At 43.3% G+C, this 27,211-nt stretch overlaps 3 protein-coding genes across 10 annotated transcripts in view; all 3 read right to left on the bottom strand.

The window, feature by feature from the left end:
- Positions 1–7,439, bottom strand: part of pacs2 (phosphofurin acidic cluster sorting protein 2) — a 53,686-nt gene extending 46,247 nt beyond the window's left edge. For 3 of the 5 annotated variants that reach the window (XM_076749573.1, XM_076749574.1, XM_076749577.1), the window contains exon 1: positions 7,026–7,414. In XM_076749573.1, coding sequence (XP_076605688.1) covers positions 7,026–7,144 — 119 coding nt within the window. In that variant the 5' untranslated portion in view covers positions 7,145–7,414. Of the gene's footprint in view, positions 1–7,025 lie in introns of all 5 variants that reach the window. The other 2 variants (XM_076749576.1, XM_076749575.1) reach the window with 2 other exon arrangements.
- Positions 7,440–9,434: 1,995 nt separating this feature from the next.
- Positions 9,435–16,082, bottom strand: srsf5a (serine and arginine rich splicing factor 5a). Of its 4 annotated transcripts, none has more exons than XM_076749580.1 (8): positions 15,973–16,082; positions 14,688–14,822; positions 14,450–14,520; positions 13,671–13,784; positions 12,850–12,919; positions 11,365–11,438; positions 11,177–11,281; positions 9,435–10,719 (listed from the first exon to the last, which is right to left on the bottom strand). In XM_076749580.1, exons 2-8 carry the CDS (start codon positions 14,811–14,813, stop codon positions 10,431–10,433), a joined length of 849 nt encoding a protein of 282 aa, XP_076605695.1. In that variant the 5' UTR covers positions 14,814–14,822; positions 15,973–16,082; the 3' UTR covers positions 9,435–10,430. The 4 variants fall into 4 exon arrangements, with proteins under 4 accessions (XP_076605695.1, XP_076605693.1, XP_076605696.1 ...); XM_076749578.1 differs by having other exon boundaries at positions 12,850–12,929; positions 13,672–13,784; XM_076749581.1 differs by having other exon boundaries at positions 14,688–14,819; positions 15,973–16,077.
- Positions 16,083–16,966: 884 nt separating this feature from the next.
- Positions 16,967–26,483, bottom strand: LOC143332152 (deubiquitinase DESI2). Its single transcript, XM_076749440.1, has 5 exons — positions 25,542–26,483; positions 21,832–21,904; positions 20,721–20,814; positions 20,482–20,623; positions 16,967–19,621 (listed from the first exon to the last, which is right to left on the bottom strand). Exons 1-5 carry the CDS (start codon positions 25,578–25,580, stop codon positions 19,382–19,384), a joined length of 588 nt encoding a protein of 195 aa, XP_076605555.1. The 5' UTR covers positions 25,581–26,483; the 3' UTR covers positions 16,967–19,381.
- Between the last annotated feature and the right edge of the window lie 728 nt (positions 26,484–27,211).

Below are 27,211 nucleotides of genomic sequence, written 5' to 3'. Positions count from 1 at the left end.
GTACACATTTGCAAGATGTGGGCTACATCAGCATTGATTTGGAGCCACCTGGTAAATGTAAGTCCAACATTTTCTCTCCTTTTAGCTCAGTTTTTGGTCTCCACCATCTCCTCTTCAGCTGCTAATGCTCTACCAGCTGGTCGCTAACTTTGTCTGTCTGCCGTTAAGAGTGAAGCAGGGAGCGCGCAGAAGGTTTTTAGAGCTTTTTCACTGAAGATAAAACAGCTGCAGCGCTCAACGCTGACAGGAACAGCTGTGAAAGCAAAACAATGAGCTGAAAGACGTTAAAACTCTCCTCAGCGCTGCATGATACATGTAGTCATTTCTTCCATTTTGAGTATAAAGATTTTGATTGGTGCATCTTTAATTGAAGAAACATCACATTTTGAGACACTGTCAACGATGATCCTTCAACCTGAGAGCAACCACCGAGGCGTGACTTGTTCCTGAGCCACTTCTGCTGATAAATGAAAGCTCATTATTTGATATCTCACCAGCAAGCTGTTCTTATCGTGGTGCAGGTTCATCTGGATGCCATTTAGTCTGCTCTCCGTCACCCTGAGGTCTATTTACACTAAAAGACCGTCTGAAGAGGACGTTATGCCCTGAGACCGAACATTTACAGCCACATACTAACAGGCCAAGGTTGGTTTGGCTCTGCTGCATCAGAGCTGACATTTTCCTCCACAAAGCCAACGTGCCGCCGAGTTGAAAAGGAAATGTCATTCTCGACTCCATATCTCAAGTGGCACATGCGCTTGTCCCATTTTCCAATTAGCGTGAATTTAATTTGGGGGAGCGTATGCTAATAAAGTGTCAGCGCTGTAGATTCATGTAGAATATTGCACACTAATAAAGTTTTGGCTCCTGAGCCCAAAGGTATTTAACGGCTGTCTTTTACTTTTCATCAGTTTTCATTCACCGGAGAAGATGAACGGCGCTCTGTGCTGCTGTGGTGTTTCTTAATATGCAGCTGAATCATGAACACGCCGCAGACGGGTTGAACCAGGCTGTTTAGGCTAATCTGCTGTTTATGTCTGGAGTTTATCAGCTGTGTAATATCAGTCAGCTTGAGGCCGTGACTTCTGATTGGAGTCACTGTCATGGCCTCGCCCCGTCTGGCAGCTCAGCTTTTTACAGTTTTTCTCCTTTTTGCGGATGCAGACCATATATCGACGGTCATATAGTGGCTGTCTTTATATTCCTAAACTCACTCTGCAGAAAGGCAGGGGATTTGAAACAAGCTAAACAGATATTATCAACATCGGCTCCTTAAAATCAAATACGGTCTGTGGGGAAATAATAGGCGAATGCAAAAAGCAGGCAATCACGGCGCTGGGCACTGAGGCATGAGGGAAGTCAGCTGGAGGCAAAACCGATCAGCCTGCAGCGTCGCAAAGCATCTCAAATGTGAGTTTATGCGTGTGCGAGGAAGCGGCTGCCCTTTCCCGTCCTTCCCCGTCTGTCCTCCAGGACGTGCTGCATCAGCAAGATGGAGGAGGCTGGATATCTTACATAAGGCCCTCTGACTTAACATTTCAAAGAATGTGGCACAAAGACATCTGCATGAAAACAAGTGAGGAACAGCGTCAAAATGAAGAACACGGTTTAAGACTTTTATCATGCCAGCAGCACTGATGAGCGGGCGGTCCACCACTTCAGCCCAGACTCAAATATCTCAACAACTATTAAATGGATTGGCATGAAATCTTGACATTCACCAGGACCTTTCCTCCTGTACTATCAGCAGCCAAGAGTTTTCCTTTATCCAGTGAAACATCTGAACATTTGAAGGCTGCATTGTCACAAATCTGTGTGCAGACGTTCATGGTTGCCAGAGGATGAATCCTAATGACTTCAGTGACCCTCAGAGTGCCACCATGAGTCTAATATCTGTGATGTTGAGAAAAATAAATGATTTACTGAATGCATCACCATGAAATCCTGGTGCAGACGTTCATGTTGTCCTCAGGATTCATCCTCAGCTTTACTTTGCGCAACTTAGCAAATGTTAGCATGCTAACATAAACTAAGAAAATGAACACAGTGTGCATGTGCGCATTAGCATGCTGCTGTTAGCGTTTAGCTCAGAGCACCACTAAGCACAGCCTCACAGAGCTGCTGGTGTGGCTGTAGACTCTCAGCCTTTTCAAAACTCCCAAACATTGGTACAGATCAGGCAGTGAGTGCAGGACAACAAGAAGAAGAAGGGGGACATAAAACAATGAGAGGCTTTAACTGCCTCTCATTCATCCTACTCTAAATTCCCGCAGTGTGAGCATCCCAGGCAGCCAGGGGACAAAAGAGCAAGTGTCTCGCTGCTGCTCAAAGCGACATCTCAGCACTCTCGCCTCCAACAGGCCCAAATATGACAGCCTACTGGGTCCAGCTGCCACTCGATGGCCCGTTCAATCCCGGCTCTGTCTCTGAGATTGGCCCCGTCTCTCGCGGCACTTAGCCTGTGGGCTGATGCGCAGAAATGCAACCGATGCCCACTTGAAAAATGCCGAGATGAAACGCAGCTTCTTGACCTTGGCTGTTAAGAGCGGAGAGGCTCAGGTGCAGGATAGAGGGCTGGAGCGGCTCTCGGATGACACGTCCATCTTCAGGAATGAGCGCGCAATTATTGGAACACGTTCAGACGCTCCGAGCGATGAAAAGGCGCTCATTGAAATGCTTCTCGTGAGGAGGTGACAGAGCATAAAAGTACATTTAATATTCACACTCAAGATGTCAGACAGATACTTAGGCAGGCTGCTGAGGAGCAGGATAAGGACAAGCCTCAGTGTACCCTCCATGCACTTCATATTCTGACTTATACGAATGAGCAGCAGCAGAGCAGATCTTCATAAACTCTGCTGCCAATAAAACATGACAACATTTGCATTTCAGCAGCCTCTTCTCCAGCCTGACATTTCGATTTCCAGACCACAGGCAATTATCACTCAACCACACTCGAAGATAGGTGATTAAGGCCCCTCCCTTACCTATGATAGGTGATTATTAAGCATCTCAGCGTGGAGCAGCACGTGTCCTGAAGTGACTCTTGGAAACGTGAGATCAATGCCGAGGCAGCACTTCTGTAAGCCTCCCAGCCTAATAGCTCTGTGCTTCAGAGACCTCCGAGCCACAGCGAGCGGGATTTATAGAGGCATGAAGAAATTACATGATAAATGGATAAAATCAGGGACGAACACAGTCTCAGATTAAACATGCTACTTGGCTCCTTGTGATGAACAGTTGTTCACCTGAGTGTTACAACAGTGATGAGCCCGTGGCAGGTGAACAGATACCAGGAACAGATGAAGACACAGCATGGATCACATGTAAACTCTCATTATGGCAACAAATGGGTATGGCTTGTTATTAGAATCAGAGCGTGTCTGTGTTTAGGTCTAAGCATGGATCACCACAGGGTTACTAGGCCGCACGCTGTCAGCCTGGAATATATGGCCTCACATCCTTCATCTCATCATATCAGACGCATTAGTGACTCCACTGTCCAGCTTTTTAAGTCTTGCTCGTCTTTGAATGCAGCCTGAAAACGCAGTCCTTGCGGTCATATGTTTGCATGCGAAATAAATGACAAAAAAACCCATCAACATCGTTCCCAGTCTTTTGATGCTCCTGTCCCAACGTGTTTGAAGCCTGTTGCTGCATCAAATTCGGAATAAGCAGATGTTCACAAAAATCAATGAAGCTGATGAGGTAAATCATTAAATATATTGACCTTGTACTGTTTTCAGTTGAGTACATGTCAGAAAGGATGATCAGATTATCACATTCTGTTTTATTTCTGTTGTTCACAGCGTCCCAACTATTCTGGAATCAAGGTTGTATATTGAATCTTTATTTATCCTTTAAAAGTGTTGGAGATATGCTTCTTTTTTCTTTATTTTCCGGGGGGAAAAAATCAATGCACATCTCATATCTGTCAGTCTAATATGAGGCTGGAGCAGGATGGTTAGCTTAGCTTAGCTTAGCGCAGAGACTAGAAGCAGGAGGCTAGCTTGGCTCATAACTTTACATCTCGTTTGTTTCATCCGAACTTCAAAACTTCATATTTAAAAGTAAGATATGAGTGTGGTATTTACCAAAAAGTCCAACTAATTAACCCATCAGCATGTATTAAGGCTGCTGCTGGCATGAAATACACTCTGACATCATCAAATACGACTCGAGATGAATTTTGCATCTCCTCTCTCTCATCATGCTTCATAACCAACCTAAGGAATCAGCATATTGAGGACGATCTGCTTTGATGAGTCTCCGTTTGGCTGTGCAGGACCTCATGAATCATAAAGCTAAAACAGATTTTAGAGTAAATTAATGTGTGAAAACACTGACTGTGCACAGTCTTTAAGGGCTTTGCTGAAACCTGCAAAAACATTCCCATGTGTCTCCTCCACTCCAGGTCCCTCTCAGGTTTTTTACCATTTTGATTTAGAAAGAATTAAATATTAAAAGGTGCCCTGTGGAGTTTTCTTGCGAGCAAACAAATGATGCGTTTACAGTCAGCGCTGCTCAGCAGAGCACACTGAGGTTCTGTCCTTGCTTTGGTCCAGGCGGGCTAACAAACGTCAAGGCATTTCCTGCCTCACAGACATTTGCAAAGCCGACTTTTCAAAACACATTCAATCCTGTTTTGTTTGCATCCAAAACCAAAACCTGCTCATAAGAGAAAAAAAAAAAAAAAAAAGCTCCACACAAGAGGCCAGAAGCTCCACAGGGATCCTTTAAGAGAAGCGGACAGGCTGACCTCTGAGGATCGACGGCGGTCAGTTTGTTTAGCCGCCTTCAGGGGCTGAAATCACCCAACGAGACAGTTGATTTGACATGTGGTTAACGGGCAGAGTTCCTCCTGTCCAAACCCTGACAGGCGGCGGTCAATAGAGAGCGGTGGCGATCTTGACTGGCAGCTTACTTCACACAACAAGTGACTCTGCTGAGCCTCATTCACACCAGAGCACCGGTCCATCGTTACGGTGAAGCAGCTTCGTGTGACGGCCGACGCTGTTCAGGGTCACGGGGGATTGAACCCGCGACTGTTTCAGCTAAAGGAACCTTTTTCAACGCAGCTGTGCTGTTCCTGGAAATGAATTAGTCTTATTTCAGCTAAAAGCCACGTAATGTAATACCCACCGAAGGTATTAAACTTAAGAGGATAGAGAGAGGCGAAGGAGAGACAGTCATCAGTTCAGAATAAAAAATAAAACACATACACGCTCCTGCAGCTCCCATATTAATTACAGCTTCTCCACAGGCTGACAGCTGCTGACCACAGCAGGTATCAGTGAGGAGGAGTTTAAACCGTAAACTCCTGAAAATGTGTTCGGGGCATCACGGCAAAAATGTGCTTTTACTCGAGCTGAACATGAAGTTACAACCAGGGCTGGATATTTATCAGATTTCAACATGAGGCCTAAAAAGCTTAAGTCACACCTCCAGAAAAAGGTCTTCTTCTGCTCTTTTTTGATGGTTTTGGCCACATTTGCTCTGCTGAAGAAGAAGGAGAAGAGTACCGCCTGCGCCCTGACTGCAAACCACAAATTCATTTAAACGCACAGTGTTTCGATCTTTGTCAGATCAGAAGGTTTAGAAATGGAAAACACACTCAGAGGATTCACTTTTCACCTCACATCCCTTTTTAATGACAGCGTGAACCAATAAAAACACATTAAATCCCACGTTTTACAAAGAATGCCTGATTTGTGGCGACTTAACCGGCGTCTCATGTGGTTTGATAACATGGTCAGTTTACAGCGAGGGAGGCTATTCTATGCAACAGTCACAGACTGGCAATTATTCCCATTATTGATTAACCTGCTGGTCATTTTGTCAATGAATCGGTTAAGTGTCCGTCACAAGAGCCCAAGAAGACGTCTTCAAATTGCTTATTTGTCTGACCAACAGTCCAAAACACAAAGATATTAAACATATTTTTGTCTTATCAAAATAATTGCTGATTAATCAACTACTCAATTAATTGCCTCAGCACCAATATGAGACATTGATCCATATATTCTATTCAATATCTGGCTCTTTTCTTCAGCTCAGAGGTTTGATTTTATTTAGACAAACATCTCTTATCGACCACACCGACAAACAATGCAAACAAACTTTTGCTGTTTGTTGTTTTCAAGGTGAACGCTGAACTTCCAGTCTTCAGTTTAACTCCAGCACAGACCTCCTTCATGTCTTTAGATTTCTGAGTGCTGGTCTGATAAAACCTAAAGGAATTTTGAAGACATCACCTTGAGCTCACATCTCTCATGACGCTTTAAAGACTAAACAATCAACAGATCTTAGCCCTGACATGGAAATCACAAGTTTCTGAACTCACACTGACACTAATAAAGGCCGTGTGATATGAAAGATCCTGAAAAGGCCACTGAGTGGACCTGGAGTTTGGAGTTGTTTGTCAAAATAATCCAAACAGTCTAATAATAGCAGCCTAACCTGAGCAGTTAATCAGAATTTGGCAGCAGGGGCTTTTAGTATGAGCACAGCCTTTGAGTCTCTGGGGGTCACCGGAGCCAAATGGTCTCCGTGGTGCAGCCTGGCACAGTGATCTGGCACAAAGCTGATACCCCGACAGCTGAGTGGATGATTATGAGCACGCAGGGCTTTCAGTACAAAATATACCTGCAGAATAAACACCTTTACAGTCCGATTTAACCCTGCACCGAGACCGGAGCTGGAGTATTTGTTTACGAGTTGGTATTTGTTTATCAGTTGGTGGCTGCCGGCCAAATGGTGCTCACCAACCAGAAGCCAAACAGCAGTTCACCCACCTCTTTATTTACCACTACATCAACACGGTGCAGATGGCTGAATGAGCGGTGCCCGCTGCAGGGCCTGCATGGGCATCCTCCTGGCATAATGATAGAGCTAGCCGGTGGTAAGCCGCTGTGCAGCTGGAACGTTAGCAATCTGATAAATGACAGCCTGCACGTCTGGCGCATCGGCAGCGCTGGCTTTAAAGTTTAAAAGGACGCACGCAAAGCACGCATGCAGCGCCTTACCTCGGGATGCAGTTCGGGGAGGATCCATCTATCTCCCATGTTGCAAACAGGTTCATGGGCACCGGTCTGTTGAGAGCCCCGCTCCCGGGGAAACTCAACCGGCCACTTCTCTCCGCCATGCTCCGGGCTGCGGGTGGGACTGTCCGACACCGAGCTGGGGATTTGTAAACACACCAGTGCGGGTCTTCTGTGCGTGTGTCCGTGAAGGAGAGCCGTGACACGCTCACATTAGTGCGATGCGAACGCCGGAGGATGAGCTCATTTCTCCGTCCTTGTTGGGCCGGGCGGGTCGGTGTGGTCCTTCTGCGCCGCGGAGGAACTGCAGTGGGAGCAGCGCAGGAGTGAGCGGACCGACCGCGGAGCTTGTTGTGCCTACCACGCTGCTCCGAGGATATGAGGTGTGATCAGTGCCACACAGGCGCGAAGAGGCCGGGGGGAGCCTGCATCATGTTGTTCTCTGAGGGGGCGGTGACAAAGCTCAGTTAAATAAAGAGTAGATATGTTTCAGTGGTTTCATGTGACAATCGAATCAAACTTTCTCCTTTAATTTATTATTATTATTATTATTATTATTATTATTATTATTATTATTATTATTATTATGTTAGGGTTTTTTGTTTGCCACTCTTAGACCTCCAGCACTGCTGAATGGTGACCAGAAGTGTCCACTGTCAAATTAAAAAAAAATAATAAAAATCAGATGTTGTGAAACAAATAGTTGTATGAAGTGATACATAAACCAATAAAGTTTTCAAGCTCATCTGTATATTGTGAAATTGTTTCATGGTGCTTCTTTTCACAGTAAGAGTTCATTGAGGTCACTTTCACTGGTCTTTCACTGGCGCAAATGTGTCATAAATCCATATATCCTATTAACAAGATATTCTCATTGTATTTTTTTTTCTTCCTATGGTGGCACTTATTTAATTAAAACTTCATTTGTGGCACTGCCCTCAGTCCTCTTCTGCTCGCCTCTGGCACTAACCACCTCTCATACCTTCCCCAGGAAAAACGTCATTGAAGGTCTCTCCGCGCTGCATTTCGCCGACTTTGATGGCAGGTGCTGCCGGTGCAGGTCTGGGCGGATCCGTGGACACAAGCAGTGTCGTCGGATCGATTCCCAAAATTGTCACTGCACAGTAATCAGACACACAGGAGCTCCACTGCAGACTACACCACCTGTACATGTCACAGTGCAGCTGGTGGGGGGTAAACCCCTCAGAGAGACACGTGTGGTAGTTTAACTCCCCCTGTTATACAAGCTGGTGTTCACTTTGTATCATGTATTGTTGATGTCAGTTTACTGTTTTGACCTGCACACCAAACCCCATCAACAATTTTCTAAACATGATTGAGTATATTCGTATTTATCAAGGATCAAATCATAATAATAATAATAATAATAATAATGAATATTAAACACTCCATCGATCTCGTTTAATGCCATCTTACTGCAGGCAGGTGGTGCCACCGTGTGGTTGAAACTGGACATGCTGGGAGTGCTGAATGACCCTTTTGTTCTCTGGTACACAAATTTATATAATTCAGTATCTTTTGCAAACAGACATGTCTGACTTCAGCTTCACGGAGGAGGAAGCGTTCACCTTCAAGGTCTTCAGGGACCGTGTGGACTTGGTCACTTTAAGGATTAGCATGTGTTAGTGGATAAGCTGTTATAATATTAATCCATGGATAGCTTATCTATACATACTGTTTTATCACAGCCACTCCTTTCAGACTATGAATAGTTGTGACCTGTTGAGCGAATGGAAGAATACACAACTGAACAGTTTACTTAAACATGATGGCAACAACATGGTCGCACGAATGTCATGTGCTGAATTGTATGTACTGAAAGGAGACACCCTAAAAAATATACCAGTATCTGATTCCTTCATATCAGCTCATGTTCACTTTGCAGTCCGAACACGTTCACACAGGGAGCTGATTTATTCCCCACTGCAGGCTTAGTCTGCTTTCCAAAACATTAAAGTGCTCTCACCGGTCACTTAACGTGTGGATCATCTACCAGCGCAGGGTATTAAACTGTGTATCACCTCCACACATCATGTCTAATAACTCAGTTCCTTTCTCATGCTGCCCTGCCTTGTTTTATATTCTAGTCAATGAGTGCGCTTCAGTTTTGATGGATAGTCGATATCTTTTATATCCATCTATGTGCATCGTGCTGGATTTGTAGTTTCTTTTAGTCATTTTAACATCAAACTTGTGTTATTTGTCATAACCACAGGATATTTATACTCAGGCTGTACATTTAATATGCATTTAGATAATTATCCTACACACCAAAGCCACAGGCATCTTAGTTTTTGCTTTATGAAATGTAAACATGCATTTTCTTTTCCTGTGACTTGCATTATTTGTGCAGACTGACAGATGGCTGACAGATTTGGGAGTTTGTGAAAGCTTTATTCGGTTAAACTGCGAGAGACCAATGTGTATGAGAGTCTCTCAAATCACATTCACAAAATATTAAAAAATGAAGTCACCATTCTTCCTTGACATCACTAAAAAATGAAATGACAATATGCAGTGAGTGTTTTATTAGTATCAAATTAATAAACTTATTTAGAGACATTTCTTCTTGCTGAAAAAAGACACACTTGTGTTCAGACCCACAAAACCTGGAGTTTAAGCACATAAATGCAAAGAAAACAAATCACCAACACGAGACAAGGTCCTGATACAGCAGTGTCAGAAAAAGAAAAAGAAAAAAAAAAAAAAATCAAAATTAATGCCAGATTCCAACATCATTACACAAGAAAACTGCACTAAACCATCAACTGAGATGTTTGCATTTTTATGTTCACATATCCGGGCAGTGAATGCAACACACGTAGTGGCACCCGGTCAGGCGCCTCCACAGAAGCAGGATCACAGTTTCACGGCAATGCCAGGAGCTCGCATCACAAACAAAAACAGACTCAACAATTTTGGGGGATGAGCACCATTCCCACCTAACCTTGAAGTGCTCTGAACACTCAGGCGAAGCACAGGGGAGTGGATGGAATCGGAACATGGCAGACAGCGAGGACAGGCTGCAGGAGTGTGACAGGTATCATCACGGAGAAAAATGATTCCTGTCACGCTGTGTTTCAACAAAATATGAAGGGGCTTAAAAGAGGGAACTGTAGAAATCATGAAATAAGAGGAAAACAAAAATCTTTTTTCCCCCATGGAAGCACATCCAAGCTAACAAAAACAAAAAGAAATCAAAGTCGACGTGGGCATGTTAATGACTGAAGATTTGATTTCAAAAGAGGCCATTAGAGGCAATTTCCTCCCCTTCATTAAAAAAAAAAATAAAATAAAAATTACAAGCCACCATTCGGGCCTGTGGTGAACACCTCTCAGTCTATTTTACGGCCTACAGGTGTGCCCCTCTCAGTGTTTACTGTCTGCTGAGGCTGAGCGGGAGCGTGAGGGGGATCGAGAGCGGGAGCGAGACTGTTTGCTCTGAGCGGGAGCAGGTGAACGTGAGCGAGACCTGGAGCGGGACTTGGAGCGAGACTTGGACCTGGAGGGGGATCTGGCGCCGGACTTGCCCCCTCCTGAAGACCTCCTCTCTGGGGTGCGACTGGCAGACCTGGAGCGGCTCCTGGAACGGTTGCGGCTCCTGGAGCGACTCTTTGAGCGGGAGTAGCTGCGGGAACGGGAGCGACTCTTGCTGTGACTGTTGGAAGAAAAGGGGAATTTTTAGGAGTCATTCTGTTAGAGTGATGCAGTTTCGCTTTGTACAACATTATTACACTAGAATCAGTAACAGGCCGATCTTCAAACTGCACTGGGAAGGATCTTTCTGTAGAAAATAAGTCTGGAGTTCACAGATTTTCCCCAAATGTGCCAAATTATGCCAGATTCTGTTTGGCATGTTGGGTTCAATCACTGGTGGGAATTACACTCAGAGCACAAAAAGTGACCAAGAGTTACTGGTTCTTTTTTTTTTCCTAACTAAGCCTGTCTAGTTGTTTTCCCCTGCTTTCAGTTTTTATGCTAAGCTAAGCACCTGCTGGCTATAGCTCCATACTTAATGGAGTGGTATCGATTTTCTCATTCAGCTCTTGGCATGAAAACAAATAAGCGTATTTCCCAAATCGTTAGTAAGTCTACAAGGGGAAAAAAATACTCACCTTCTGCGGTCCTCGAAAATCTTCAGCTTGCGTCCATTCAGTTCAGTCCCATCCAGCTTAGCGATGGCGTTCTTCAAGTCACTGCGAGATGCAAACTCAACCACTCTGTATTAAAACAGAAGCACTGATTAGGCCCAAACTCTGAAGACAGAGGCCATTTGATACGATGGACTGACAGAACAACTTACCCTTCGTTTTTGTTGGGTCTGTGAGCGTCCACAAAGGTAACTTCACCTGCTTTTCTCATCAGGTCTTTCAGGTCCTGTTTCAAAGCATAATGTGAGATTAATGACAAAGAACAAAACACATGGTGCCAGTGAGAGCCTTTTCAGACCTGGAGGGAGAGAAGTGAGCAAGCAGTAAGACACCAGGACACACTGAAACTTGGGTTATCGTCTAATGCTGACTCTTGTCACTGTGATAACCTCCAATTTCAGTGGAGGGCATGTAAACAAAAGAGCCACTGAAAATGCTTAGTGTGGACAAGTGTTTTAAAGTCCTATTAACTGACACCATGAATTCGCTTTTTTTTTTTTAGCTCATCATCAAAAAACTAATTCAACTCCATAATGAGACGCCTGACAGGTACACGGCAGTAAGGGTTTTCATGTATTTGAGGTTAAAACTTGCTGCATTTCTGCATATAAAATACTAGTATGGGTAAGTGGACAGAAACTTGATCTAGAGTTCCTTTATATTCATATGACCTATGAAAATGATTTGGCTCAAAAGTAGTCAAGTGCTTACATGGTAAAACTGACCCCGTCCCATTTGAGACTGTAACTCTAAAACCCTTTACCACCCGACCCTAAACAAACCCAATCACATGAGTTTATGCTACTTACCGCTCCATACCCAGGAAGATATTAGCATAGAGCCACTTGTCCAAATAGCAAATGGGAACCAATGCAGTGTTAAGCTCTTGAGAAACGACCTCGGCCTTGACTCAGCATCCGGCCTCCACAAGTAAGGAACCACCAGAGAGCAAGTAGGGGGAGGGGTGTGCGCCCAACTCAACACCCCCCCAGCTCCATCAGCAACAGAAAAAGACCCAAACGGGAGAGTGTAGGGACCGTGGATTTGAGGGGGGTTACAGCAGTCGGGGATGCCAGCCCACAGAACCTCCAGACTGTGGCTACGGACCTCCTAAGGCTACCGTATCCTGCGCTAGACCACTTTCACCCGCTACGGGGCCCAGCCAAGACTTTAGACCGGCGGCAACTGCGTGTAAGGAGAGGCACCAAATGGACACTATTCAGAAAAACAACCAGGAGAGGGCGCTACACACTTCTGACACCTCCGTGGAGGGTGCATTCACCTCTGATAAAAAGGAAACCATATCAGAGCAGCTGTTAAACAGTTAAATGTTTTTAGTTTGAATGCCCATCAGCAGCTGTAATGTGCTCTGGTCTGAAGAGGAAAAACAAAAAAAGAAAAAAGAAAAAAAATGTTGATGTTAAGTTTAAAAAAAAAACCCACTGGGGGCTTTGCATTTCAATTGTCCAATTAACTGTTGAATATTTTATGCAATCTGACTAAAGACAAATTGACCCGGCCTGATCAAATGAATGCTGCTTCATTCAAAAAACATGTAATAGAGTGATATGAGTTTTTTTTTTGTTCTTTCTTTTTAAGAAGCCTGTGTTGTAAGGTACATCAGAAAGTTCTCTTACCTGCCAGCTAATCCGTGAAGACAAGTTCTCCACAATGAGTCTATGGTCAGTCCGCACTGGAGGCCCATACCTGTCCGGCCAACAAAGAAAAACAACAATAGAAATTTTAATGCGACATTATCTTTGGGGGAAAAAAGGGAAAGGAGGGGCGCAAATCTTTCAGTATGGAGCCTGTAAATGCATCCACAACAAATCAGAAAGCCCTCTGTATTAAATACGGGCAGAATTCATTCTCACAGACAGCTTTGCTTCATGTTCACTGCTGTTATATTTGCCATCTTTGTCGGCTTAAAAGCTGGACCAATATTTGACTGTGACTCAGAGGTGGAAAAGCAGGTTCACACCTGGTGACTTATTGTGGTTAATGCAGCTCAAAACAGTAACGTCAAACTTCTTTTTGTACATGTATTTTCTGCCTCACAAATTCACTTTTTAAAGTAAGCTCTTCTTAGTTTTTAACTCTTTGTGTAACTGAATAAACCACAGACTGTACATAAAAGGTGGACAGCGTGCCTCCACTTTCTCCCAGTGTCCAAAAATGAAGATAAAATATCCTACAAGCAGTCGCTGGTGCCGCCATTTGGCAACAGAGTCTGCACAGTAGTGACGGGGGTGTGGAGCCAAGGTAGCAAAGTCCCTCCCCTACGCCTGCCCAACTCAACTGTGAGCACATGGAATCTTGATGTCATATCCCCTTTTTATAGTATCAGATTACTAATTAAAACCAACCTTATCAGAAAAATCAACACTTGCACATACTGCAGGGTGATAAGAACTACTAACAAGTTATGGTTTCAGGTAGTACTGTAAAGCAAGTGTACCTGGATCCACTGCTACGAGATGGGCGATAGCCGCCACCGCCGCCGCCACCAAAACGACCCATTCCAGGGCCACCACCTCTTCCTCTTCTGGAGCGAGCGTGTTCAATAGTGACCCTGAAAAGAAGAGCGAGAAATTGTGAGGATAATACCATCAGATTAATAGTAACAACAACCATAATTGACAACCAGCCTTGTAGTTACTTATAAATCTAAATCTGTGTGACCCTTACACATGATTTATTGGATTAGGTTTGTTGTTTATAGCGAGCAATGTGCACTATATGCACTACTACACAGGAAGCAGAAAGACTGCAGTGATAGAGACAAATGCTGAGGATGAAGCATTGACGGTGAATAATGAAACAACTGCAAAGATGTTGACCGAACACACGCTGATGATTGTGGCATATGACATGACAAAACACTAGTAAAGAATATGGTGCTGTAAGACAGTAGCAGTATACTCATAAGTACTCATTGTGGCCTAGCTCTATCCTCACAAAAATTAAGACGCTTCTGAGTCATGATGGGAGCAGACATGACTGTCAAGTTCCCTGAATAATGAGGTTAAAGGGGTTACACAAAAGCTAGTATAAGTGTTTGGGAAGGAAGCAAAGATATGTACTGGAGGATGGTGAACTTCAGCATCAGGTAACCCTACTGCGACTGTAGTCAAAAGCTACATTTACTTTTAGTTACACACCCACCATGTAGTCAGAGTGAAACATGCCAGAGAAAGGGGCTCAGAACAAAGGAACCAACTAAGATTAGGCCATTACCTTTCACTGCACAACTCTTTGCCATTCAACTCGTACACAGCATCATCTGCATCTCTGTGGTCATCAAATTCCTGAGAAGAGAGGAAACAAAAGGTTATTTTTCTCAAGACAAAGAACAGGTAGAGCTGGAGCTGCAACTAAAAGTGGGCTGCTTTCAGTTAATCAAAAGGAGGAGATGTATGTGAGAAGTGTCTGAATCAGTTGGATCAGAGTTCATAATTCACAAAAAGCGACTCACCACAAAGCCAAATCCATTCTTCAAGTTGATTTCCCGAATGCGTCCATATCCCTTGAAAAACTTCTCCACATCTCTCTCTCTGGCGTGTGGGCTCAAGCGGCCAATGAAGACACGACAACCACTCATTGTTATCTGCTGAAATGGGAAAACACGCACATTTTTAACATTACACTTAACATGGAGTTCAAATAGGTGACTATTTAACTATGAAGGGTCAATGACTTCCAGTAGCCAGTAGTTAGGTTTAGCCATTCACAGTGTGTTGAGTGGTATTACGAGCGTAATTGGTAACAGATCTGTTACTGATAATAAAATCAGGCATGGTGGCAGATTCTGTGTAGCACTACATCTTAACACAGAGTCAAAAATCTAACATTGCATATATCCGGATCTTTATATGAACAATATGTAACTTGGTCGGTTTCTTTTGTGGATCCTTTGAGGGTGTGTAGTCATTTCATTTCATTTTGTTCTCACCAAGTATCACAACTATACAACTCTGATGGCAATTATCTCCAACGTTCATAACCTCAGTTTGCACCTTATCAGGTACAAACAGCTGAACATGGTGCAATGGAAGACGAAAGCCTAAAAATGATTCCCATCTACACGAAGATTATAATATTCAGGTTTTGCTGGACCTGCTTAAGAGGTGTTAGTTCAACATCTATGGTGATTTGAAGTAATCTAAGCCGATGTCGCATAGTCTCCACTGTTTCTACTATTTCAACCTTGATTGTTGAAATAAAGGCACGCACATCTCAGTATAACACAATATAATTAAAAAGCACCGCAAGCTAAAACGTCAAAAACGACCATTGAGTTAATTCTACACCTCTCGAGTTATCTCGACTAAAATCATCAAACCAGTCAACCACTTGGGCCCATCTTTAGCTTGCTAGCTAACGTAGTCCTTTACTATGACGGCACGCTGTGACAACACAGAAAACGTGTTTGTGTTTAAATTCCTCAATTCTATCTCAATTCCATGGATGGATGTCAATGGTGAAATCTAAAAATGTTCCAAATACCATTCAACTGTAGCTGCATGACGGTAAGCTTTACATTTACCCGGCTTAAAAACCATTTTATTTCCTGCCTGGTGCGTCCATCATGGCTGTAGCTCGCCTCGAGGTCGACCTCAGCTAGCTAAGGCGAGCTAAAGTTAGCTACCAGCCGTTAGCTACATAATTCAATGTTCAGAACACACCAGGCCCGCGGTTTGCTATTTTCAAAAGCGCAGAGTTAATACATTTATTTAAGGCTAATTAAATCCGATTCTCACCTGTTTTAAGACTCTCCGTTTCGGTTGTTTACGTCTCTGGTTAGCTGCAACTTCTACGTTCGCTACGTCGTCTCAGCCCTACTCGACTGTATCAAAATGGCGAATGCGTCCAAAGAGCGGGGAACAGGAAATGCTGTCGCCTTTACGTTGCCAGTTTGGGGTTTGGTCATTAACTGCCGCAGTTAATACTTAACTTGATTAAAGTTGACGACTTTGCCCCTTTGTCATTCAGATGAGTAAGACAGAGCTCGTAAACGCATTATAGTGCAATAAAGAGCATTTTTTTCCTAGAAAAACAAACCAGAGTGTTTTTTATGAAGAAAAAAATAAAATAAATAACTGAGTCTCTCGGATTTCCTCAAAGGGGATACAGCAAGGATTTGGCAACCCATATCAGAATTTACATTGAAAGCGCCATACTAATGTTAAATGAGGGGGCGCTGGAAACCCAGAGTCATGTAATTATTTCTCTTTTACTAGTTTGTTATGTTATATGTTCATATTAATAATGACATATTGCTGTATGTAGTCATAGAGATGTTTTGCCAACCAAAGGTCATTTTCTCTTTGATTTCAGCATTATACAAATTTCTCCTTTTTATTAAAAAAGTTAGCATTATTGAAATTTACTAAATTGCTCTTATTTTCACCGACTGTATATTTATACTTAGGCAGATAAGCCAGACTCAAACAGGACCTGTGAGACAGACATGGTATGAGTTTTTAAAAAATCAGACAGTGATAAAAGCATTTCTCTACTGCAATTTCTTGTTAGTTATTGGCCAACTTCGATTATCTGATATTGGACAATATATTTGCCGGGGATCTAAAATCTACAAATGATTAATGTTTAAAATGAAATGTCAAATTTTTTTGTCTTACCCACTGAATGTGAAGGTAAATCAAAGTGCTTCATCATTCTCCAGCTATAAATCATATACAGTGACAATCCAATACAGTCGTAATGAAGGTAGCACAACATTTCTTTGTTATTCTGTCTCTTTATTCTAGTACTATATCATCATTCTTGAACTTGTCTTAGGTTAGGAAAAGGAAATACAAGGTTAAGGTTGACACAGTACGATAGAAAAAAATACCTGTCTGGTCAGCTCTGTGGAAAGTGCCAAAGACTTTTGAGCATGGGATACTGATCACGGTACAGCTCCAGTCAACTCAAAATATACCCAAAATCCCAACACAATACACTTGGTGAAATGTAAGCCTACATCAAAAATAAATGAGAATATAGCTTATTTAAGAACATGAAGAAGTCAAATGATTAATTTGCACTTTCAACCCCATTTATGAAGGTGTTCAGCAAGAACAGGATGACCGCCACTTTAACGAGTCATGTGATTCCTTCCTGAGAAAGGGTAGCTGTCCATAAACACACTACAGCAGGAGGGATGGGGCAAGATTAAAATCACGTGTGGCCTGGTTCACTGAGGTTTGCATTTGAAAAAAGCAAGCGGCATGAGTTAAAATGAGTAAAACTGCAAAGAGCCGAAGATGAAGATGTTTGTCATCATCATTTGGCTATCGTCATTGTAATAACCACCGTCAGTGTCAGAGGGGGAAATAGTTGTTAATGGGGCTGAAATAACTTAATGACATCATATTCTACCACTGAAATGCTTTGCGTATGTAAACATGTCACAGCTCAGTTCACATTAGAAATAAATTAAATATAAAATTATGGTCTCAAAGGAAGAGTTTGACATTTTGAGAAATACACTTATTTGATTGATACCACTCTTGTGCCTGTGGGAAAAATATGAAGCATTAGACGTCAGCCGATTAGCTTAGCTTAGCATAAAGACTGGAAACAGTCTGCCACCACCTCTAAAGCTCATTAATTAACATGCTATGTCTCAGTATGATCAAATAAAAAGAAAAAAGAACTCAAACAACATTGAGACCAGTAACTTCCTGGAGTCTCTGTTAGTTCCTGTCAACTGCTCCAGCCAAGAAATAGTCTGGCCCATAACCAATGTAAACCAGCAAAATGTCATTTTTACACTTTGGTTTTTGTACAGATGAAGTATTTTTTGAAAAAATATGCTTTAAAGCTGTCAGGAAGCTGGTAGGTAGATTTTGCCACCTCTGGACCAAGCTAGGCTAGCTGTTTCCCCCTGTTTCCAGCTTTAATGCTAAGCTAAGCTAACCAGCTGTAGCTTCTTATTTACCTGACGGACGTGAGAGTGGTATCAATCTTCACATCTACGTCTCAGCAAGGGAGCACATAAGAGTATTTCCCAAAATGTGAAAGCTATTGCTTTAAGTAATACTGCAATTTAAAGGAGAATACTGTTTTTTTGTCTCACGGCAGCTCAGTCTTTATTAGTTTGATGGCGGAAAAAAAAGGTGATGAGACCAGAATCAACCAGGATCGTTCTCTGGGTGTTAATGTGCATCTCCTAGCCTGGAAGTTATCGCACCATTTTAATATAAAGACCTTTTGGATATAAAAGCGTAGACAAAAATTGTACTGGGTCACAAAGTCAATAATTGTCATTGTAGCAGCTTGACTCTCTTTGTGTTTGTATCTCTGAGATATTCACAGAAATCAACTGGGCTGCCGAGGCTGCATGAACAGCGACTATTTAAGATGAACAGTATTTGCCCTTGATTGTTTACAACCGTCCGTGAACTGGTTACACTGGCAGGTAACAGCCAGGTCAGTGTTTAAGGTTAAGGTAAGTCCCAGGTTAGATCGCTTCTTTTACAAAAGGACAAGGAGAAGAAATAGTTGATGATATGATCAGAAGTGTGGCGCCTCAGCGTACTTTGATGATTTGTTAAATTCTTTCAACATGCAAAATTTGTACGAGTTCAGGTTGAACTCGAGGGAACAATCAAATCCTTCTTATAACCCTCTAAAATGGCCAAAGTTAACTCCTCACGTTCCACACAAAGAAAGCAGAGTCAACGATATCAACTGAAGGCCACGTTGAGGTTATTGAACAAGAACTTGTTGAAATTGAGCAGATTAGCAGTTTCCTGGTAACGTCGCTATAAGTAGCCTCAGGTGTCTATCTAGTTATTCTACAAAAGCAGCTCTGAAGGCAGGGCAGGGAACAAGGCTGACAAAGGTTTAAAAGTTCATGGAAAAGACTTATAATAACAGACTACAAACTTCAGATCTACAAGTGGTTGTTCACAAGTCTGAGCCACGCTTCAGCGCTCAGGGCTCGGGTCAAAGTTTGCCTCTGTCGTCCTGTCGTCTGCAGAGAGGACAGGCAGGGCCTCTGTAGGTCTGAAGTCTCTGGCAGATGCTCATTTCCTTTCCTGCCTCTTTACTCAGAGGACAAACAGTATGAGGTCAGGTGGTTGTTCAAGCCTACTAATGCCACTTGAGCCACCAGCAGAGGTGGCAGGAAGGTCCCGAGGTCAGTGCATGTGGGGTGGCTCACACCCTCGTGTGGCGACAGCTGTGGGAGGAGCCGGTGGCGGCCGCTCCGGACGGGGACGAAGGGTCCTCGTCGCTCGACTCGTTCTGCTCCTCTTTGTGGAGGCCGAGGCTGATGTGGCTCTGCAGGGCAGCCGGGGTTAACCACTCCTTGGGTAGGCAGCTCTGCAGGAAGGGGATGCAGGAGCTGAAGTACGCCAGTCTGTTGACCCAGCGAGGGATTTCCCGTCCACACAGCAACTGAGAAAAGTGGAAATATGTGATGTGAAGCATATCATCTTTGTTTATTTCTACAAATACAAACCAGCAGATGTGAAGACTTATTAAATTGCTTTATTTTCTATGCACGTATATAGTGATACAAAGCATCAGAGGCCGAGATATCCTGACTTTTAGACTGTACTATGGGTCAAGCACTAATAACACTGGATCCTACATTTCCCATAATGCAACTGTAAAGTCTTTCCTTTGGTAATGCTAATGCTACCTGATTATGAGGCTGTGTTCATGCTAATGTCATCATGCTAACATGCTCACAATGACAACATCTTGGGAGGGTTAAGTAAACCTTGTTAACCATCTTAGTTTGGCATGTTAGCATGTTAACATTTGAAAATACAGCTGATGATGATGTTAGCATTTGGTAACAAACCAAAGTAACAAATTGAAATGTGAAGCCAATAATGGAGCTTGATCAAAAGTTCAGGAATCAGGAAAGTTAGTACAATTTATCCTGAAGGGAACATGAATATCTCTGATATTTTAGAGCCAACCAGCTAGCACAGCTAAAGATACAGTAGTGTTGAAGCCCAAGCCGATATAACCCTGATGACATCAACAGAGTTATTTTTCCAGACTTTAAAAAGTTCCCTTCAGAGCCACAGAAGACCTTATATAACTGCTTTCACACAACTGAGTAGTACTCCCTTGTACAATAATACTAAGTGTACTTCTGTGAACAAACTTTCACATAATCTGATCTTTTTTCGGACGTATTTATAGCTGTTCCTCAGCACCGCTCTGCGTCCTGTAGTGTCTGAACAATACATACAAGTAGGAACAAAAACAACATTTGTCGGTAAACACCGTATGAGTCTGACCTCAGACAGCGAGGAGGAGAAGTGGTTGCAGTTTTTGTGCATTAGATGGTAGGCGTTGCCTTTGAACTCTTTACCCAGCTCCTCCATGATTTTATCTATGTCCTCCTCTGTAAAGTCTGTGGTGCCCAAAACAATGGCCTCCCTGTTGGAAAGCACACAGAGATGTATCAGCACACTTATCTTCACCATTAACATAACGACATCACCGTGTATCGACTGCTAAAATGGAGCGCGCTCACTTGAATTTGAAAGTCTCTCCCAGTTCGGCAGCGTTGCCGGGGTTGATTTCAAAGATGCCACTGAAAGGGTACGGGTGACCCCCGTATGCAAACTCTGTGTGGACAAAGATGTAAAACACAGGTTAACTCCTCGAGTGGAAGCATCAGCTGTAATTACACACAAGCAAGTGATTAATGGCTGACAATCTGTGCTTAAATCATTAGGCCTGGCAAATTACAGTCCTCTCTGCCCTGTATTTACAGCGGTATAATGGAAAACACTGGAGGCACAGCATATCGAACACACTATTATACTGTTAGCTTTGCAGCTTCTGAATTAAATTTGAATTTATACACCGTTACAGGAAACACACAGTACTGTTTCATATGTCAAAGCAACAGATATACTGATGTGGGTAGTACGTGGATATAAGTATACAAAGTAATTCTTAATTAACATATGATGAGTTTATAAAATAAAATGAATTCTACATATAAAATTTAAAATGACCAGCTAACACAGTGATTCTTTGTCATGACTCTAAAGTTTAAAAAACTGTTTTCAAAACATGCAAAACTGTGAACATTGAATCCAAATGATGGAATACATGCAGAAAGATTCAGTAAATGTAGTTGGATTTTTTTTCGTTATACTATTTTAGCCGTCAGGACATTTGGAGTCGGAGGTTTTTACCTGACAATTAACTCAATATGATTACATTCATGCAGAAAATAACGTGTGGAAAGTGATTTCCTGAGCTGGTAAAGACTGAATTTTTACTGTAATCATATTTCACAGAGCACAGAGCCAATATTTCTGGCTGCAAAGAAATAATGGAATTCCGAGTGATCTAGTTTGGCGCTGGTTTCTGCCTCTTTTTTCAGACCACACACACACACACACATACACACACGTATTACACAGTGAGTCAGTGGTGACTCAACCCAGAGAAATGGGGTCATGTTATTATTAGGAAACACAATTCCATATTCCAGTTTTAACTTCATCTGTGTCTGTGAAAGCAGCCTCGCACAAAGCTCGTGATCAGACGGCGCTGCTCAGGTCCGAGCGAGGCCTGCTGTGATTCTGCTAATGGGATTTCACAGGCATAAAGGAGAGGGAGGGTCTTACCTCTGCCATAAATCTCAATGCCTGAGTGGAAGACTCCAATGCCCAGATTGGAAGTGTATTCGTTGATCCAGTACTGCAGAGAGCGAGAGGGAGAGGAAGAACGAGGATCAATAACAAGAGTTAGTTTGTGTTGTATCGGGAAAGAAAATGCAGCAGAAAACACTGTGGCCTTAACTACTACGTCACGTACAATACACTCAGTGTCAGAACAATACTTGATTGAACTGATTCTTCACAGGAGACATACTGATAGCAACACGAGTCTGAGCAAAAAGAAGTTCCAGTTACATTTAGTCACGATTGATATACTTCAGCATATTAGTATTTGGAATTTGGGTATCACAGCGATTTTACTGCACTTAGCTTAGCTTAGCTTAGCTTAGCATAGCATGAAGACTGGAAAAAGGGGGAGACAGCCAGCTGAGCAAGCCTGAGGATTATTGTATTTACACTTTTTGTATGAATTCAACAAACAAGGTGTAATGTGTTAATATGTGAAATTTAGAGGTGCTGGTAGGCAGAGCCAGGCTAGCTGTTTCCAAAAAAAATTTATGCTAAGGTAAGCTAACAAACTCCCAGGTCCAACTTCATATGTAGCATGAAATGAAAACGATCTTCTCACTGAACTCTCAGCAAGAAGGCGACTAATGTCAAACTATCCTGATTTTGTGGAGCGGCTGTCGGTCACTTGGTGGAGCAGGTTGACCATTAATTACAAGGTCTGCGGAGCTTCCTCACAAACTGAAATGTCCTTTAGCAAGACACCGAACCTCAGTCACTCCCAGTGTGTGACCTGCAGTTCCGCGTTGTGCTGTTTATCTGTAACTCACTGGTATTTCTGCCTGTATTCACCTGAAGACTTTTAAATAAAATCAAACTTTTATCATCATTTGTTACCTTTATCAACTTATTCCTATCCAGCATCGTAACAATGGTGGCATCCCAGCATGCACTGGGCAGAAGACAAGACCACAGAGGACTGATCCATCTCAAGGGCAGATCAATCAATCACAGAATGAGTCTCGACTCTTTGGCTTGTCAGAGGAAAACTCACACATGCGAAGAGATCCTGGTGATCTACGAGCCACCCTGCCGCCCTGCACTGCAGACAATCATGAGATAATTTATACCCAGACCGCAGCCCCCAACCCACACCCACTGACACCCCCACACCCTTACAGCAGAGGAAACATGCTAAGAGCTATCCACAGTGCCCCAGATGCACCCTATTAATAATAGAACAGGTTTCAGAGTGGTACAATAAAAGCATATCCACCATTTCACTTTGTGTCAACAGAATCTTCTCACGTTTCTTCTTCTACTCCGTTTGGCTCTCGAGCTTTTGTCATTTCACACCGGGAACTCCCAGTTCTCAGCTTCAATAGACAAGGACAAATCTTCCACCTGAGTGAAGGCTATCAAACGATGCCACTTTTCTCCTGAGTGCACAAACAAGTGAGTCCTGGCAGGAGCTTTTTCACTCATTATATTGTGCCTCAACTCTCGTGCTTCTGTGAAGTCATGCTGCAAGCCAACGCTGCTGCAACGATCCATGCAGTCTCCCTCACAACACACTGCCTATGCAGATCCAGCATGCACCACCACACACATCCACCAGTCACAGTGAATTGACATTAAAGCCAATCGATTCATCGTCGCCCCTCCTCGCATGATTCACTCTCAGGCGGATCTCGCTGCCTACTCGTGTTTTTTGTGTTTAATTCTCTGCAAAGTATTTAAGGCTGACTGTCAGCGCCCTCATGATCACTTTCTCCCTCTTCAACAGCCCCTGCATGACCTGTTAAGTCCTGGCACAGCAGAGCCACACTGGAATTAAGTCAGCTGTTTGAGCAGCTGTCACTTCTGGCCCCAGTGAGGTCCTCATCTGTGAGACAACACCAAGAGAGAGCCCAGAGTCCAAAAACAGCTCCTGGCTTTGTGTTCTGATGATGCACTGATGTGTGCGTGAGGGGTCCTTTAATCATTTCAGTTCATTTTTGTTTTGCATTTGTACATTTGCTCCAAATATGGAGTGAGACGATTCATGTTCTGAAGGCTACAAGATGAGGACACTTGTTGAAATACTTCAAGTGAGCGAAAGAAGCATTTGAAGAATTCAGTGTCATAACACTGAAGTGAATAAAAACAATGAAGTTAATCACCAGCTGCAGACTATCTATGATTATTTTTATTATTTCATGGGTAACACTATAACTCCCACATCTTTTTAGCATTTCTAGGCAGTAATACACGTGATTAACAAATGATTTAGAACACACCAGAGTGCAGTTTTAAGGACATTATAGTGATATTTTCAGGCTTGATTCATTACTGTAACCCCTCTGATGAAGCCACTGTAGGTGCCGTTTAAGCAGACAAATAAAACATCTATGAACATGACATTTTATTTTTTTAATTTAAGTTATATTTGTTAAAGCTAAAACACCATATAACACTTCAGCTCTCTATTTTCATCGACAGCCTTGAAATGAATTGACACTCATTAGTTACCTCTCTATGTAGTGGTTTTCATTGTCAGTGGCAGGGTCCGCCATTCCTGCACAGGGTTCAAGTGGCGTGCACATGAAGTACTTCTGCCACATGTCTTCATGAGCTCTGAACACATTCATAGACAGTTCTGGACTCACTTGAGTGAGCTGAATATGTGCAGCTTAATAAATGTTTTATAACACACAGTGAGGACGTGTGTGATCACAGCTCATTAAATATGATTACAGTTATATCAGTTGTTATGACAAATACACAGAAGTGATACTTGCTGATAGATACATAATAACATCTGCCTACAGCTACATTATACAGTATGATAAATAATCTATTGAGTGTATATTATAAAAGCTAAATAGGAAGAGTTGCAGTAAAGATGTTACTCACTCCACAATGTTTGGCTGTAAATGGAGTAATTCTGTGGAATTACAGCAACATGTTGCATAATATTCACACAGGAGGCTGTTGAGCAGCACAGTGAAGACCAGGCAGTGGGAACATGAATGAATACAGACCCTTGTCCTTTACTGATGTGTGTGGGTCTATGCGAGTGCGTAAACGTGTGTTTTGTATGTGTGTGCATCACGTGAGCTGGAGGCACAGTGACAGAGGTCAGAGGGTTGAGGGAAACTGAACTCAATTCACTTCTCTGCTTTCTAATCTTTTTACGTTCCTGGATGCTCTAACTGTTCCACATATGCCGTCATACTGCTAAATAAAGGCTGAAATGACAGAAAGCCCCAGAATTTGTTGTCATAACACAATGCATGTCTGCAGCAAAGCAGATAAGACCACATAGACTGAACATCTTACCGCCCAGGCTCGTCCTAAATCTTCACTAAATTCAGTAGAAACATCTTTTAATTTGAGACATGTAGACTCGTAGAATTAAAGCAGCAAAGTCAAAATCTGTGAACACTGGAAAAATGATTTATGCACAAGTGTGGATTTATATAAACAGACTTCTGCTGCAGGCACAACACGGCCTCTTTTCATGCAATAGCCTGTTTGAGTGGACTCTCTCCAACTTTGAAACAGCTCTGAAGTGCACATGTGAAACAGGTGTGTATCGGGCCTGCTGTTTCTAGTGGTGCATTCACTTCCTCTGCAGGTGTCCGATTACAAGCATCCCTGCCTGAAGCGAAAGCAACGAAAAAAAGTGAACAAAAAGTCAGCGCAGTATGGATGACAGGGACTCTTACCATATCATACACGTTAAGGATGACAGGTTCATTGGCCATGGTTTAAACCTGAGCTGGAAAGGCAAACGTCCCCACCCTCCACGTTTAATGGTCGTCAGGACCTCCACACCCCTCTGAAGTCACAGGGCCCCGCGGTGGACGGAGGGAGCAGCTGGCAGGCTTCTGCTGGAGGGATAGAGGCTGATCATTCCCCCGCAGGGCAAACAGTGCTCCGCAGGGTGGCCGGAGAGGCGAGGAAAGGTCAGGAAAATGTCCCAAAGAAAACAGGACAGCTGGAGCCGAGCGAGATGTCAGGTCGGGAAAGCATGAAACTCAGATCCCGGCAGGGCAAAGCGAGGTGCAGCAGGGGACGCGGCCCATCTCCCGGCTCCACAAATATCTGCTGTGAGGGGAAATCGATGCGGACAGGAGGTGTATTTGCGAAATGAAAGCAAACACAGCAGCTCAAAATGTCACATCAGACGCGTTAGAAGTGATAACATGATCCGGAGCGGGTATAAAAGGGCCTGCAAGTGTTGAAATCTGAAGCAGGCGCGCTTCTTTCATCACAGGCGAAAAGGCGACAGCTAGGGCGGACGGATGTCAGCGATGGAGGCGGAGTGCGGGCCATTTTCACACGGAGGATGTCGGAGCAGCTGTGGGAGAGGACTCCTGAGCCATGGTGGTTAATTACAGCTGATGGTGGGGAGCGGAGGGGAGGGGGGACTCAAGTTCACCAGCAGCATCCCCGGCCGGCGCTGCTTCTACCGCTGGCCCGCATCCAGCATCCTCTTCGTCGGCTAGTTGGCACAAAGCTCCGCGGCATGACTCCTCCGACGACACCGCGGACCCGTTGACCCAAAACCGCTCGATGGAGGCTCTAAAACGTATTTGAGAGAGTAGCGAAGCAGCCGAGATCCATCCGCGGCGCGCGGCTGTTCCCCGGCTCTCTGCCTCCTGTCTGTCTGTCTCCCTCCGGTTGGGACTGAAGCGTTAGATTACATCATATCTGCCTCCGAGGCAGCATCCTCCAACAGCTGATGTGAGACAGAGCTGCTGGTGGGTGTACAGGAGCACATTTTGTTACAAAATACACCACTTTTACTATTTCTGTCAGCCAGGGTCACGCTGAAATACGCTTAATTTCCACCTTTGTGCTGTGCATCAGCCGCTGAAAGCGTCCGTGGAAAATAAAGTGAATTATCTTGTTGAATGTGCCCCACAGTCACCAAGATAATTCACTTTATTTATGGGATCCGCTGGTCATTTAGGTTCGTTTTGTTTGTCGAAGTGCAATTTTGTGACTGGCTGCCACTCTAATGGGTTAAATGTGCAGGTTATTGAACGCAACAATAGGCTACAATAGGTTTTGAGGATTATTTTGATGTTAAATCAGCCAAAATTAGAAAAAGCGTAATGCTAGTCTGCACCGTGATTCATGTTAGTCTCTCAGTTATCGGTCATTAATCTATGTTTGTTTGTTTACTCTCATTAGCATTTTTTATGTTGATAATAAGCAGTGTGGTAATGATTCATCCTAGACAGGAAGGACTAGGAAAGGTTTTTGTCACTTTTAATTTGAAGGCAATCGGACAACATCCGGTGTGGTGCTGTCGTCTGCAACTTGCAAATTTTAATCTTTAGAAGATATTCAACCAACATTTTGATTTAATGTCAAAAAAGTTTCATAT

The sequence above is a fragment of the Chaetodon auriga genome, chromosome 14 (assembly GCF_051107435.1).
Source record: "Chaetodon auriga isolate fChaAug3 chromosome 14, fChaAug3.hap1, whole genome shotgun sequence".
Taxonomy (NCBI): domain Eukaryota; kingdom Metazoa; phylum Chordata; class Actinopteri; order Chaetodontiformes; family Chaetodontidae; genus Chaetodon; species Chaetodon auriga.
This window is presented reverse-complemented; position numbering and strand designations above follow the sequence as displayed.

Coding starts and splice junctions, on each gene's coding strand:
- srsf5a (XM_076749578.1), bottom strand. CDS start 14,813: ATGAGTGGTTGTCGTGTCTTCATTGGCCGCTTGAGCCCACACGCCAGA. Junction 12,930..13,671: donor ATCTCGTAGCAGTGGATCCA/GGTACACTTGCT, acceptor TTTTTCTTTGTT/GGCCGGACAGGTATGGGCCT. Junction 11,439..12,849: donor CTTCACGGATTAGCTGGCAG/GTAAGAGAACTT, acceptor GCTTTGAAACAG/GACCTGAAAGACCTGATGAG.
- LOC143332152 (XM_076749440.1), bottom strand. CDS start 25,580: ATGGCCAATGAACCTGTCATCCTTAACGTGTATGATATG. Junction 21,905..25,541: donor TCCTTAACGTGTATGATATG/GTAAGAGTCCCT, acceptor CGCTCTCTGCAG/TACTGGATCAACGAATACAC. Junction 19,622..20,481: donor TCTCCTCCTCGCTGTCTGAG/GTCAGACTCATA, acceptor CACTTTTCTCAG/TTGCTGTGTGGACGGGAAAT.